We start from the raw sequence: 14,847 nt of genomic DNA on the forward strand, positions 1-14,847 counted from the left end.
ATGTTACAACTACGCCGACGACACTCAACTAATTCTAAAATTCCTGAACTCGGATCCGAACTCCCGACCTGACCTGGCATCTTGCCTCCTTAACATAGAACTCTGGATGACCCAAAGCCACCTCTTGTTAAACCCCTCCAAAACAGAAATCATGGTTTGCGGCAACTCCGATCTTCTTTCGTACCCACTACCCTGGCCACCCGCCATAGGCAACTCACCAACACCCACCAACACAGTGAAAAATCTTGGATGCACCCTGGACTCCGACCTAACACTCTTGCGCCAAGTCAACAATGTCTCAAAGTCCTGCCACTACCATCTTAAAACCCTTAGGCGCATCTTTCCATACCTCTCATGTCCCAACAGAGTCTCCGCGGTCCAATCAATCGTTCTATCCAGACTGGACTACAGAAACCCCCTATACCTCGGAATCCATGCCTACCAACTGAATAAACTCCAAAGAGCACAAAATGCGGCGGCCAAAATGCTACTTGCGCTCTGTTCAAGAGACCACGTATCACCAGCCCTTAAGACACTGCACTGGCTTCCAGTAGCCCGTAGGGTGGCTTTCAAAACTTTGTGTCTCTCCCATCGAGCACTGCATAAAACTGGATCTCAATATCTTCAAGACAAACCAATACCTTATCATCCCACTCGCACCCTAAGATCAAGCTCAGCCGGCCTCCTAGTAATTCCTAAAACAAACTCAGTCAGGTTAGGCGGATCATCATTCTCAGCCCTGGTTCCAACCCTATGGAACTCGCTCCCACCCCACATCCGCCCAACTGAGGACTTAACGTCCTTCCGCAAACTACTGAAAACCTGGCTCTTCCCCTAAAACCAACCGGTTTCCAAACTAGCATCATCACAATAACACCGACCCAACAAACTACCTGAAGCGAGAAATTGACAGCTAAATAAACTCGAATGTAAACTAGAAAGACAAACAGAGTTAAACGAGTAAAGTAAATCAAAACAGTGAAGTGGATAATAGGAATAAATCATTGGGGAATTAAGGAGATCTGAACCGATGAAATGGACATAATGAATGAAGAGGCAACATAGTGAATGACATTGATGAAATAGTTAGAATGGATGAAGCGCATAGAACAGATGAATACACTAAGTAGAAGGGTGCATGAGTGGAAGAACAGTCGACTAGAAAGATCATATGAGTATGGAGATTGGATGAAATAGATGAACATACTAAAGCCAATGAGTTCGTAGAGTGGTTGGGTGTGTAGAACGGCCGACCGTATACAGTTGATGAGTAAGTGTAGAATTGACGAGTACGCAAATACAGAGAAGCGAACAGAACACAGGAGGGCGTAGAACTGATGACTATACTGAAAGGATGAACGTATAGACTGGATGAACGTTTGGCCAGACGAACGTGTGAGAGCGAACAAGCATGGAGAGAGGATGAGCATGGGGATCGGATGAGCGTGGAGAGCGGATGAGTGCGGAGAGCAGGTGACTGCGGATGAGAGTGGAGGGCGGATGAGTGTGGAGAGTGGATGAGCGTGGAGCAACGGTCGAGTACATAGAGCGGACGAGTACGTGAAGCGGACTTGTTCGTGGAGCAGATGTATGTGTGGAGCGGATGAGTAGGTGGAGCAGATGAGTAGGTGGAGCAGATGAGTAGGTGGAGCAGATGAGTGTGCGGAAAAGGTGAGTCTGTGGTGCAGATGAGTGTGTGGAGCGGACGAGTGTGTGGAGCGGACGAGTGTGTGGAGCGGACGAGTGTGTGGAGCGGACGAGTGTGTGGAGCAGACGAGTGTGTGGAGCAGACGAGTGTGTGGAGCAGACGAGTGTGTGGAGCAGACGAGTGTGTGGAGCAGACGAGTGTGTGGAGCAGACGAGTGTGTGGAGCAGACGAGTGTGTGGAGCAGACGAGTGTGTGGAGCAGACGAGTGTGTGGAGCAGACGAGTGTGTGGAGCAGACGAGTGTGTGGAGCAGACGAGAGTGTGGAGCAGACGAGAGAGTGGAGCAGACGAGAGAGTGAAGCAGACGAGAGAGTGGAGCAGACGAGAGAGTGGAGCAGACGAGAGAGTGGAGCAGACGAGAGAGTGGAGCAGACGAATGTGTGGAGCGGATGAGTGTGTATGGACCGAATTAGTGTATGTGGAACGAATGAATGTATATGGAGCGGATGAAGGTATGTGATGCTAACGAGTGTGTGGAGCGGACGAGTGTGTGGAGCGGACAAGTGTGTGGAGCAGATGAGAGAGTGGAGCAGACGAGAGAGTGGAGCAGACGAGAGAGTGGAGCAGACGAGAGAGTGGAGCGGATGAGTGTGTATGGATCGAATTAGTGTATGTGGAACGAATGAATGTATATGGAGCGGATGAAGGTATGTGGTGCTGATGAGTGTGTGGAGCGGATGAGTGTACAGAGCAGATGAGTGTGTGGAGCGGATGACCGCATGGAGCGGATGGATTTGTAGAGCAGATGAGTATGCTGAACGGAGGAGTATGATGAATAGTATGTTGAGCGGATTAGTGTGTAAACCAGATGAGTGTGTAGATCAGATGAGCGTACAGAAAGGATATGTATACAGAGCGAACGGGTATACAGAGCGGACGAGTGCGCAGGGTAGAATCGAGTGCATGCGCGAGAAGGACAGGAGTGCACACGTATGGATCACATGAGAGCATGTGTGGGGCACACTGGAGAATGAAGGTTGGACTAGAGCACGCAAGGTGAACCTGAGTGCGTGAGTATGTCGAGCAGACATGAATGTTGTAGGACAATCTTGAACGCCTGAAATGAACAAAAATGCATAGAACGGACCTGTCCGCACGGAATTGCGTGACGTACACAATATGCTTTGGAATACAGGGAAGATTTGAAAGAGCATACATCACACCACACCCACGCTTACTCCCTCCTTTACACCACCACTCAACTAGAACACAGAGATACTATGACACCAGTCGGTATAACTGTTCTCATATCAACATCTCCCGCTCACTCCACATCACTCTAAGTCATGGGTGCACAACATACGGCCCGCGGGCCAGTTGCGGCCCGCCATGCTCTTTTGTCCGCGAGGCACAAAGACTTTCCTAATGGAGGGCAGCGCGGCCGCCCTCCATTAGGAAAGTCTTTGTTGTCTTCCGGGCCGGACAAAACACTGGCCCTCATTGGCTCAGCAAACACACGCATTACGTCGCTCCTACGAGCCACGTAATGCGTGTGTGCTGCACCAATGATGGAGGGCCAGAACTACGGCTGGCGTGGTCCATAAGGCTTGATGCCGGAAGGCATTTCAGCCTTGGACCACGCCAGCCGTAGTACGAGTCCAGCGTTCCTGCTTACCTGCCGCTTACCTGCCTGCCTTCCAGCACGTCTCCGGTAAGTGGTCTGTTTGTGTATGTGTGTCGGGTCTGTTTTGCTTTGTGTGTGTATGTTGCGAGGGGGTGTCGGATGTGTGTCGGATGTTTGGATTTTAATGTTTTTTGTGTGTATGTTGCGAGGGGGTGTCGGATGTGTGTCGGATGTGTGTCGGATGTTTGGATTTTAATGTTTTTTGTGTGTGTGTTAAGATGCGGGGGTGGGGGGGTGTCGGATGTGTGTCGGATGTTTGGATCTGAATGTATTTTGTGTGTATGTTGAGATGTGGGGGTGGGGGGGTGTTGGATGTGTGTCGGATGTTTGGATTTAAATGTATTTTGTGTGTATGTTGAGATGCAGGGGTGGGGGGGGTGTTGGATGCGTGTGGGATGTTTGGATTTGAATGTATTTTGTGTGTATGTTGAGATGCGGGGGTGGGGGGGTGTTGGGTGTGTGTGGGGGGTTGGGGTTTGGGTCTGTATGTTTGCATGTTTGAGAGTGTGCTGAGTTGGGGGGTGGGGGTTCGGGTCTGGTTGGGTGCTTGTGTGTGTGTGCTGATTTGGGGGGTGGGGGTTTGGAGTTGGGGGGTGGGGGGTTCGGGTCTGTATGGGTGCATGTTTGTGTGTGTGCTGAGTTGGGGGGTGGGGGTTCGGGTCTGTGTGTGTGCTGAGTTGGGGGGTGGGGGTTTGGGTCTGTATGTTTGCATGTTTGTGTGTGCGCTGAGTTGGGGGGTGGGGGTTCGGGTCTGGTTGGGTGCGTGTGTGTGTGTGCTGATTTGGGGGGTGGGGGTTTGGAGTTGGGGGGGTGGGGGTTTCGGGTCTGTATGGGTGCATGTTTGAGAGTGTGCTGAGTTGGGGGGTGGGGGTTCGGGTCTGGTTGGGTGCTTGTGTGTGTGCTGATTTGGGGGGTGGGGGTTTGGAGTTGGGGGATGTGGGGAGTTCGGGTCTGTATGGGTGCATGTTTGAGAGTGTGCTGAGTTGGGGGGTGGGGGTTTGGGTCTGGTTGGGTGCTTGTGTGTGTGTGTGTGCTGATTTGGGGGGTGGGGGTTTGGAGTTGGGGGGGTGGGGGTTCGGGTCTGGTTGGGTGCTTGTGTGTGTGCTGAGTTGGGGGGTGGGGGTTCGGGTCTGGTTGGGTGCTTGTGTGTGTGCTGATTTGGGGGGTGGGGGTTTGGAGTTGGGGGGGTGGGGGGTTCGGGTCTGTATGGGTGCATGTTTGTGTGTGTGCTGAGTTGGGGGGTGGGGGTTCGGGTCTGTGTGTGTGCTGAGTTGGGGGGTGGGGGTTTGGGTCTGTATGTTTGCATGTTTGTGTGTGTGCTGAGTTGGGGGGTGGGGGTTCGGGTCTGGTTGGGTGCGTGTGTGTGTGTGCTGATTTGGGGGGTGGGGGTTTGGAGTTGGAGGGGTGGGGGGTTCGGGTCTGTATGGGTGCATGTTTGAGAGTGTGCTGAGTTGGGGGGTGGGGGTTCGGGTCTGTATGGGTGCATGTTTGTGTGTGTGCTGATTTGGGGGGTGGGGGTTTGGAGTTGGGGAGGTGGGGGGTTCGGGTCTGTATGGGTGCATGTTTGAGAGTGTGCTGAGTTGGGGGTGGGGGGTTCGGGTCTGGTTGGGTGCGTGTGTGTGTGTGCTGATTTGGGGGGTGGGGGTTTGGAGTTGGGGGGGTGGGGGGTTCGGGTCTGTATGGGTGCATGTTTGAGAGTGTGCTGAGTTGGGGGGTGGGGGTTCGGGTCTGGTTGGGTGCTTGTGTGTTTGCTGATTTGGGGGGTGGGGGTTTCGAGTTGGGGGGGTGGGGGGTTCGGGTCTGTATGGGTGCATGTTTGAGAGTGTGCTGAGTTGGGGGGTGGGGGTTCGGGTCTGGTTGGGTGCTTGTGTGTGTGCTGATTTGGGGGGTGGGGGTTTGGAGTTGGGGGGGTGGGGGGTTCGGGTCTGTATGGGTGCATGTTTGAGAGTGTGCTGAGTTGGGGGGTGGGGGTTCGGGTCTGGTTGGGTGCTTGTGTGTGTGTGTGCTGATTTGGGGGGTGGGGGTTTGGAGTTGGGGGGTGGGGGTTCGGGTCTGTATGGGTGCATGTTTGTGTGTGTGTGCGGAGTTGGGGGGTGGGGTGGGCCAGGGTGAATAACATCAGAGACAACTGGCAGCCTTGCCTGGTGCCCTGTAGGATCACACAGGCAAGTGAAATGTGTTTGCCAGTGCAAACCCTGGCCACTGGCCTGATGTATAGCAAATGCACCCAGTGTGTAAATCCCGGGTCAAACCCAAATCTGCATCACCATGTAGCTCTGTTCCCATTTAGTGATGCTCTTTGGCATTCGCTGCAGTCCCCTAAAGAACATACTCCTAGGTCCAGATTTGTCCCTGGACATGGTATGATAGTACCAAATGTTTGCCCCCAACCCCCACTTACTATCCCCTCTCCCTCTCCAGCACTATCTGAAATGTCGTCAGGCCTAGTACGATAAAAGCTTGTTTTGTTCCTCTCCCTCCTTTCTCCTCCCCTCTCCCTCACCTTTTGTAATCCTCCGGCTCTACCAGAAATAAACTATCATAGCATATCATTAGAAATGTTGGGCCGGAGTGTCAAGGGTCAGCAGTGGGTGTGGTTATTTGTACATTCCTAAAGCTTTCAAAATCGGCTGCAGACTTTTCTAGTAAGGTCCTGGATGATGTCTGCTCCTGTAATTTGCAACTAAACCTCGATCAAGCGTTTGAGACCCATTGAGTGTGGGTAATTGTTACCTTTCTACAACCCCATCAAGCATTGTTCAGGGGGATAGAAGCACAAGCAGAAACTATTTCTCTGGCGCTCCTGCCAGTTTTGCCCTGCCCAGGAAGAAACTGAGATCAGTTTCTTTGTATGTTCACTAAAGTAATTGGCCATACTGTGATAATTCCTTTCAAAAGCTCATAATTTGGCAACAGCTTGTGCTTTGAAATGTTATTTTTTTTTTAAAAGTATGTCCTCAATTTCCACCTTAATCTCAAACATAGCAGGTTGATATGCTATGCAGCCCGCTATTCCTCAAAGTATCCATGAATAGGTGCATGAAAAGGTATGCTGGTAGGGCTATGTTCTTTATCTGATCTTGTTCTTTTGTCGCTTCTAGGATTCTCCAAAAAGTATATAATTTGTATATACTCTAGACTTGGACCGTCGTAGTGGGAGCATAACAGTGGATTTCGTATCTTTATCCAAAGATGTCCCTGCCAATGTTTAGTGCAGTAAAAAAAAAGAAAGATTGACCAGGAGCACCGTCAATTTAAGGATGAGTGGACTGAGAAGTTTTTTTTCATCAAGTCCAAACCTGATGTGTACTCGTGTCTCATTTGTCTCGAACGCATAGCAGTCCCCAAGGAATATAATATCCGCCGCCATTGTGAATCAAAACATTCACAATATAAGGATTTGCAGGGGGAAGCGAGAATTAAGAAAGCTGGGGAGCTAAAAACACAGCTGGCTAAGCAACAGGGTGTTTTTGCCCAGAAAAAAAAAAGAATCAGAATGTGCCACCTTTGCGAGTTATAAGGTTGCTCGGCTTATTGCAAGGTCAGCACGTCCTTTCACAGATGGGGATTTCGTTAAAGACTGCGTGATGGAGATTTGCGAGGCAGTGTGTAAAGAAAAAAAAGATGTTTTTACAAATGTTCCCCTTTCACGTATGAGTATCCAGCGGCGTATTGTAGATATGGCTGACAATTGTTACAGCCAACTGAAAATGCAGTGTAAGGATGTCAAGTTCTTTTCAGCTGCCCTTGATGAGAGCACAGATGCAAGTGACACAGCCCAACTCTTAATTTTCATTCGGGGGGTCGATAATCAATGCAAAGTATTTCAGGAACTGGCTTCCCTGGTATCTTTGCATGGCAGGACTACTGGTGCTGACATTTTTAATGCCTTTCAAAAAGTCATTGATGATTTAAATTTGCCATGGGATGCATTGGTAGGCGTGACGACTGATGGGGCGCCAGCCATGGTTGGGGAGCAAAATGGGTTTATTGGCTGCTTGAAAAGGCACTTAGGTGAGAAGGCTGTCCATTTAAAAAATTATCACTGCATAATCCACCAGGAGGCATTATGTGCAAAACATTTGAAATTCACTCAAGTGATGGACTTTGTTGTGAAAACGGTTAATTTTGTCCGTGCACGCTCTTTAAATCACCGATTATTTCAGGCGTTTCTAGAAGAGGTAAAGGCGGATTACGGTGATGTCCTATATCACACCGATGTTCGATGGCTTAGTCGTGGCAATGTGCTGAAGCGATTCTTTGCTTTACGGCACGAAATAAAAGCATTCCTTGATGAAAAGGGAATGGACACTTCTGTCATGCTAGATATTGACTGGGTAGCCGACTTTGCTTTTCTGACTGACCTGACAGGCCATTTCAATGATTTAAATTTACAGTTGCAAGGAAGCCAAAATCTCATATCGGATCTGTTTGAGGCAGTTTGTGCCTTTGAAATAAAGTTAAGGCTTCTGACAGCCCAACTGGAGAAATGGATGCTGGCACAATACCCCGCATGTGCAGAGGTTTTCCCCCATGACAAGTATGTAGGGTGGTATCGGTATGTGAAGGTCCTGAAGGAACTGCAAAATGTTTTTGAGAATCGTTTCTTACAATTCAAATCCCAGCGAGCCTCTTTTAAACTTTTTGCAGACCCTTTTGCAGGGGTGCCATGGGGCATAATGTTTGGTTGGATGTGAGGGGGCCATGGGGCATAATGTTTGGTTGGGGGTGAGGGACATGGGGCATAGTGTTTGGTTGGGGGTGAGGGGGCCATGGAGCATAGTGTTTGGTTGGGGGTGAGGGACATGGGGCATAATGTTTGGTTGGGGGTGAGGGAGCCAAGGGGCATAGTGTTTGGTTGGGAGTGAGGGGGCCATGGAGCATAGTGTTTGGTTGGGGGTGAGGGACATGGGGCATAATGTTTGGTTGGGGGTGAGGGAGCCATGGGGCATAATGTTTGGTTGGGGGTGAGGGGGCCATGGGGCATAGTGTTTGGTTGGGGGTGAGGTACATGGGGCATAGTGTTTGGTTGGGGGTGAGGGTGCCATGGGGCATAATGTTTGGTTGGGGGTGAGGGAGCCATGGGGCATAATGTTTGGTTGGGGGTGAGGGAGCCATGGGGCATAGTGTTTGGTTGGGGGTGAGGGGGCCATGGAGCATAGTGTTTGGTTGGGGGTGAGGGACATGGGGCATAATGTTTGGTTGGGGGTGAGGGAGCCAAGGGGCATAGTGTTTGGTTGGGAGTGAGGGGGCCATGGAGCATAGTGTTTGGTTGGGGGTGAGGGACATGGGGCATAATGTTTGGTTGGGGGTGAGGGAGCCAAGGGGCATAGTGTTTGGTTGGGAGTGAGGGGGCCATGGAGCATAGTGTTTGGTTGGGGGTGAGGGACATGGGGCATAATGTTTGGTTGGGGGTGAGGGAGCCATGGGGCATAATGTTTGGTTGGGGGTGAGGGGGCCATGGGGCATAGTGTTTGGTTGGGGGTGAGGGACATGGGGCATAGTGTTTGGTTGGGGGTGAGGTACATGGGGCATAGTGTTTGGTTGGGGGTGAGGGTGCCATGGGGCATAATGTTTGGTTGGGGGTGAGGGAGCCATGGGGCATAATGTTTGGTTGGGGGTGAGGGAGCCATGGGGCATAGTGTTTGGTTGGGGGTGAGTTGGCCATGGAGCATAGTGTTTGGTTGGGGGTGAGGGGGCCATGGAGCATAGTGTTTGGTTGGGGGTGAGGGACATGGGGCATAATGTTTGGTTGGGGGTGAGGGAGCCATGGGGCATAGTGTTTGGTTGGGGGTGAGGGGGCCATGGAGCATAGTGTTTGGTTGGGGGTGAGGGGGCCATGGAGCATAGTGTTTGGTTGGGGGTGAGGGGGCCATGGAGCATAGTGTTTGGTTGGGGGTGAGGGACATGGGGCATAATGTTTGGTTGGGGGTGAGGGGGCCATGGGGCATAGTGTTTGGTTGGGGGTGAGGGACATGGGGCATAGTGTTTGGTTGGGGGTGAGGGTGCCATGGGGCATAATGTTTGGTTGGGGGTGAGGGAGCCATGGGGCATAATGTTTGGTTGGGGGTGAGGGTGCCATGGGGCATAGTGTTTGGTTGGGGGCGACGGGGCCATGGAGCATAGTGTTTGGTTGGGGGTGAGGGACATGGGGCATAATGTTTGGTTGGGGGTGAGGGAGCCATGGGGCATAGTGTTTGGTTGGGGGTGAGGGAGCCATGGGGCATAGTGTTTGGTTGGGGGTGAGGGAGCCATGGGGCATAGTGTTTGGTTGGGGGTGAGGGGGCCAAGGGGCATAGTGTTTGGTTGGGGGTGAGGGACATGGGGCATAGTGTTGCACTCCAAGAGTGAACCCAATAATAAAGCTAAAACAGGCACAGTTGGGAGATGTTCATCTTTGGCTTTTTGAGGAAACCTGACTCAACGAAGGCCATACTCCTCTTGGGCAACCCAAATAGCAAACTGTAGCAGTCCAAAATGACGGCATGTCCAATCTAGGGTCAATAAAATATATATAAGTTAACTAAACATGCGAGATACAATAACTAAATAGAAATAAATTATAACAATGGAAAATGTGTAGTACAAAATGTAAGTTTGAAATGCAAATAAAAATCGTTACCCCTCAAAAACATTATTTTTCCATGTGTTTAGTAGAAATTGGGGGTTTAAAAAGCCTCCTGCCGCGCCCCGCCTACAGCCCCGCCCACATTTACTTTTCGACCCACTATAGCCCTCATGTAAGGTACTTTCGGCCCTCTGTCAAAATCAGTTGTGCACCCCTGCTCTAAGTAAACATTGCTTGTTTCACACCCCCCAGCCAGGCGTTCTCCTCAGGCCTAACGTAGCCACACTCGGTCTGGATAATTCCGGCCAGAGCGAACACATACTCCTGATCTCTCAACCACCACACCTACCGCTAAGAAGCCGCTACCACATGAATTCCAGACCAGCTGCACACATACCTGGTGCGCACCCGCACTTTTTGGACTCTCTCTACTGACCCGAACTTCGGTTCCCAAGGGCGTTCAACCTACCAGCGCCTTCAGACCATACCAATGGTATATAAGGCGCTATATAAATGCAAAATAGCATAACATAACATTTGCCAGATGCAACTCCCAATGGTTATCAGTCAAAAGCAGTATACAACTCACTATGTAACCTTGTACTGAAATCTTGCAACTATGTAACCCTATGTAATGCGCCCAGATACCAGAGGGTTAAGTGCTGAAAATATTGGGGGGGGGACATGACTGAAGAAAAGGTGCCCCCGCCTAATGAATGGGGACAACATGTTGTGCCATGAAAGTTGGGGGGGGGACAAACACCCCTGTCCCCCCTAAAATTACACCAATGAGTGCGCTATATAAATAAACAAATCAAATCAAATCCAAGCAATGCTATATGAGATGACACTATGCTGTGGCACAAATTCAGCACCCACAGTTTATGTTCAGTTGGCCAAGACCTCCCTTCCAACTGTCAATTGACACCTCAAAGTCACTCCAACTGTAGTGTCACTCAGTTTTACATGGGATTATGGTAAACTGCAAATGGGCATGCATGTTGAACTAGCAATTGACAAAAGCCGCTATTTGAAGCATTAGTCTCTCAACACCCCAGAAGTTTTGACGTAGTTGTGTCTCTGGCAGCAGGCATAGGAAATAATACTGACATAGCTTGTTACTCTCTAAACTATCAGCTCTCCCTAAGAGCTACAGATGATTGTTTCATATTCAAAGGTTGTGTACATGATGCATACTTTTGTCAAATGATCAAGTTCCTCTGGGATTGGAGAAGTCTTAATTTTATTAAGACGTTTAGGGCAGTTTAAAGTGGGATCTGACAGCTTTGGCTCTCCAGATGTTTTGGCCTACAACTATCATCAGCCCTTGCTAGCATAATCAATGGCAAGGTGCCCCTCGAGTCATAAACCAAAATATCTGGAGAGAGGTAGGTTGCAAACCCCTGCTTTAAGGAGATCGCAAGTTTTCCAATTTCAGTTGTGAAATAATTACCCATTCCTGGCACTTATGCTCATAGAAAAGAAAACACATATGTTAAAGAAAATGTATTTGGGAGTAGATGTGTTTGGGCAAAGATGCAATCTGTGGCCACTGAGAGTCACATAATGCACAACTTGGGGCACCAGGGCCATGTATTGAGAGAGACAGCAGGATTTTATTTAGGCGCTAGAATGAAACGTGGGCAGCACAGGCATATATTGTTGAGAAAGGCCTTTTTGTGGGCACTAGCAGCAGGAAAACCTTTCACAGGGGCATTCCTGGCCTTTATTTAAGACCAGCCTAATTACTTTCTTTGAACACAAAAAGCCAGAAGGAGGGACATACCTCATGATCTGGTTTGGGCAGAAGCTACTCGAAAGTGAGGCAACGCTGGCATATATTTTGGGAGAGGCCTCTTGGTTTTTCTTTAGGTCAGCCACTATCAACACGCGTTACAAAATGTCCATATGCACTGTTGAAGTATTTCATGTGTTGCACTGCAGAACAGATTATAAATCCCACATTGTTTCCCCATTGACGGTTGCAGCCTTTATTTTATAGAATTTGGAAAGGGAATCCTTAATGTGTTACGTTTAGGTGTGTATACTTGGTTAAATTCAGGGAAAACCTTTACATACCTCAATTTTACAAATTCACCAGCTGCAAATGTGCTAGACTGCAGAGGAATCATCCGTTTGGACCATGGAAGCCCATAAGGATGGCTGGTTAGTTAAGTTTTGCTACCTTATTAGACCACACATTGGGATAACTCAATTCCCACTATCATAAAAAACAGGACTTTTTCCATTGATCACCCACACTGGATACTACCCTGCGCCTATGCCTGTAACCAAGACACCGTGCATCCACATCTGTCCAACGCCCATGCAACTCAGTGATCGCCCATGTAGCCATGCATTGTACTCGTACATGCGTCTGATCCCCTATGCACAGACTGGCCCTGCGCTCCCAAAGTGCTAACCCTAGTAGTCTTGCCTCCTTTCACCAACTCAATCACTTCCCCGAAGACACAACACAGCTGAATGCATCAGCAGCTCTACCACCTGCAGCCATGTAATCTGCTGTCACACTAGTTATTCTACCCTCTAAATCTCTGCGCTCTGACTCTCTCGCACAGCCTTGCCACCTCCACCTAGTCATGCCGCAAGCAGTAACGTTCACACCCAGCAATATAAATGACCGCTAAACCTGCAGTTTCGATTTCCCCCCTTCATACCAAGCCCAGTTTTCTTTCCAGAGCACTGACCAATCCATGTCAATACTTGGACTATCACCGTTGCCCACATGCTATGCACTATGTATTTAGAACTTCTTATGTGCCACAGCTGTCCCTCCATCCCTCCTTGACATGCAAGGACAAAGCACGGTGGGCACTGTGCAGGAAAGAGAGATAAAGGGGTATGGGCGGCAAGTGTGTACAACAACACCCACTCCCGCCCCCCACCCTCCTCCTCCGCAGTTGAGCCCCCATTCCTGCAGTTACAACTCAGCTCAGACCACTGTTACAGCTGAACCCACTGAACGTATGTTATAGCAAGCAGGTCTGAGAAGAATATCAGCTCACAGTGCATGACCCCTCTCCCTCCGTACCCCAAATTGAAGACCATTTATCTTCGCCCTGCACTCACCATAGCGTTGCTACTGTCACTGCTCCCGTTGCTAAGGTACGCTGTGCACAATACGCAGGCGTCGCTGTAGGCGTTTCCTGGGGGAGTGGGAGGGAGCGCCCAGGAAAGTAACCAGAGAGTTCGCTGCATTGTAGAAGGTATTAGTAATAGACATAGAAGAAATAATGAAGCCACAGGCTCGTTTTGACACTGCACAAGTTGGCCATCTCGAAACGAAAACACAACGTATTATTTATTACAGGCCCAAAGGGTCAATCCGAGTAAAACAGCTTCAGAGTGAACGATCTGTATCGAATCCGTGCCCGATCAATGCTTAAGTGATGCCACAACATTCAGTTTGCTAAACAGATGTCACAACTATTGTTGCAACTCCCTTTGGTTTCTCGTATCAAGAGAATGGATGCAATTATATGTCAAGATCGGAGCCTTCGATTGTGCTTTCTTTTCTTTCTTTACTTTAAACTCGAGCAGCATTATAACCATTACAAAATTCACACAATAAAAACTATATTTCCCAAGAAATAGCATTTTTTGTAGTCCACTTTTTGATACAAAACTTAGAACATGTGACATCCTTAATCAATCCTCTCACTGCTACTCCAATAGCTTCCTCTCCTTTCTCTTGTCCTTCCCCTTTCTTTGCTGCTCTGGCATTAATTATTACTACTTTGTTTTAAATTCTATGTCAAGACCGGAGGCTCGGATTGTGCTTCTCCATTTTACCAATTCAGCAGCAAAGTACAACTAATAACATACGATAAAAAAGCTCAAAAACTACAATAACCATAGAACTAGAGTATTTGGTAGTCCTGATATTATTGGTCCTCAAACTGACTGAGTGACAAACTTAACGAATCAGTACAGTCCTTATGCAGACACTATCTCTTCTCCACTTCCTCTTTCTTTGCTGCTTGGCAGCCAGTGAAGTGCTTTTCCTTATTCTTATGAGATTGTATTTTATGTACTGATTTCTTACTGTGGACATAGAGCCAGACTTGCATGCATGCGCGCACGCTCAGCGTAGAGGATTTGCCGCAACCACAAAGAGAGTCCCACAGAGGGCAGAATGACCACGGAAGGGGGAGTGTGACGGCACCATGTAGTTCTGGCGCTCCCTACATTCCACTGACCGTTAATACAGGATAAACTCTGTCAATAGATCGCTCCGTCAGCATCCACATATATTATATAAACATACATGCCAACATTCTTGACCACCTAGGAGGGAGACTTTGAAACAGAAAGCGGGAGACATGAGTTTCCCCATACGATTGCATTGGGGATTTAATTAATTTAGGCGGGAGCAGGTAAAAAATAGCAATATTTTTCATCCAAAAATCGTGAGCCTCCCGCCTAAATCGGGAGGGTTGGCATGTATGTATATATCCTCGGATATTTCAAAGGATATAATCCGCTCGATACTTCAGAGCGCAATGTTCTATGAGATCACGACCCGCGATCAGCGAACGCAGTGCCCCTGCAGGCCAAAGAGAGGTACCGCAACTCTCATACTGACGGGCACAGTCCCAGGTAAAACCTGTGAACATATATAGACAAGCCTAAATATTCCTGGCATAATATCCCCACTGTTCTGTGCTGACATGTGCTCCTCCAGTGATGAGGGCAAGGTTAGCATTAGCCAAAAGAGGAGCCACTCAGAGATGACTCAGGTCCTGCAAAAACCCCCGGGGGCCTCGTTGGGGCAAGGACCACAGCAAATAGCTCTGATGGAGGATTGACTCAAGTTCTCACAGGGGTTTGAGATTAAAGTGCTGGAAGCACATGGGAGGATGAAATGGTGCAGAAAGACAGCCCGCAGGGCGGATGAAGCCCATAACCCCCTGGGCACACCACCTAA

General features: G+C 49.2%; 1 protein-coding gene across 1 annotated transcript in view; it reads right to left on the bottom strand.

Moving 5' to 3' along the window:
- Positions 1-13,115, bottom strand: part of DNAL1 (dynein axonemal light chain 1) — a 555,787-nt gene extending 542,672 nt beyond the window's left edge. The window contains exon 1 of the mRNA XM_069638770.1: positions 12,990-13,115. Within this exon, the coding sequence (XP_069494871.1) occupies positions 12,990-12,992 (3 nt within the window). The 5' untranslated portion in view covers positions 12,993-13,115. The remainder of the gene's footprint in view (positions 1-12,989) is intronic.
- Between the last annotated feature and the right edge of the window lie 1,732 nt (positions 13,116-14,847).

Source organism: Ambystoma mexicanum, chromosome 14 (genome assembly GCF_040938575.1).
Source record: "Ambystoma mexicanum isolate Mex_15411 chromosome 14, UKY_AmexF1_1, whole genome shotgun sequence".
Taxonomy (NCBI): Eukaryota; Metazoa; Chordata; class Amphibia; order Caudata; family Ambystomatidae; genus Ambystoma; species Ambystoma mexicanum.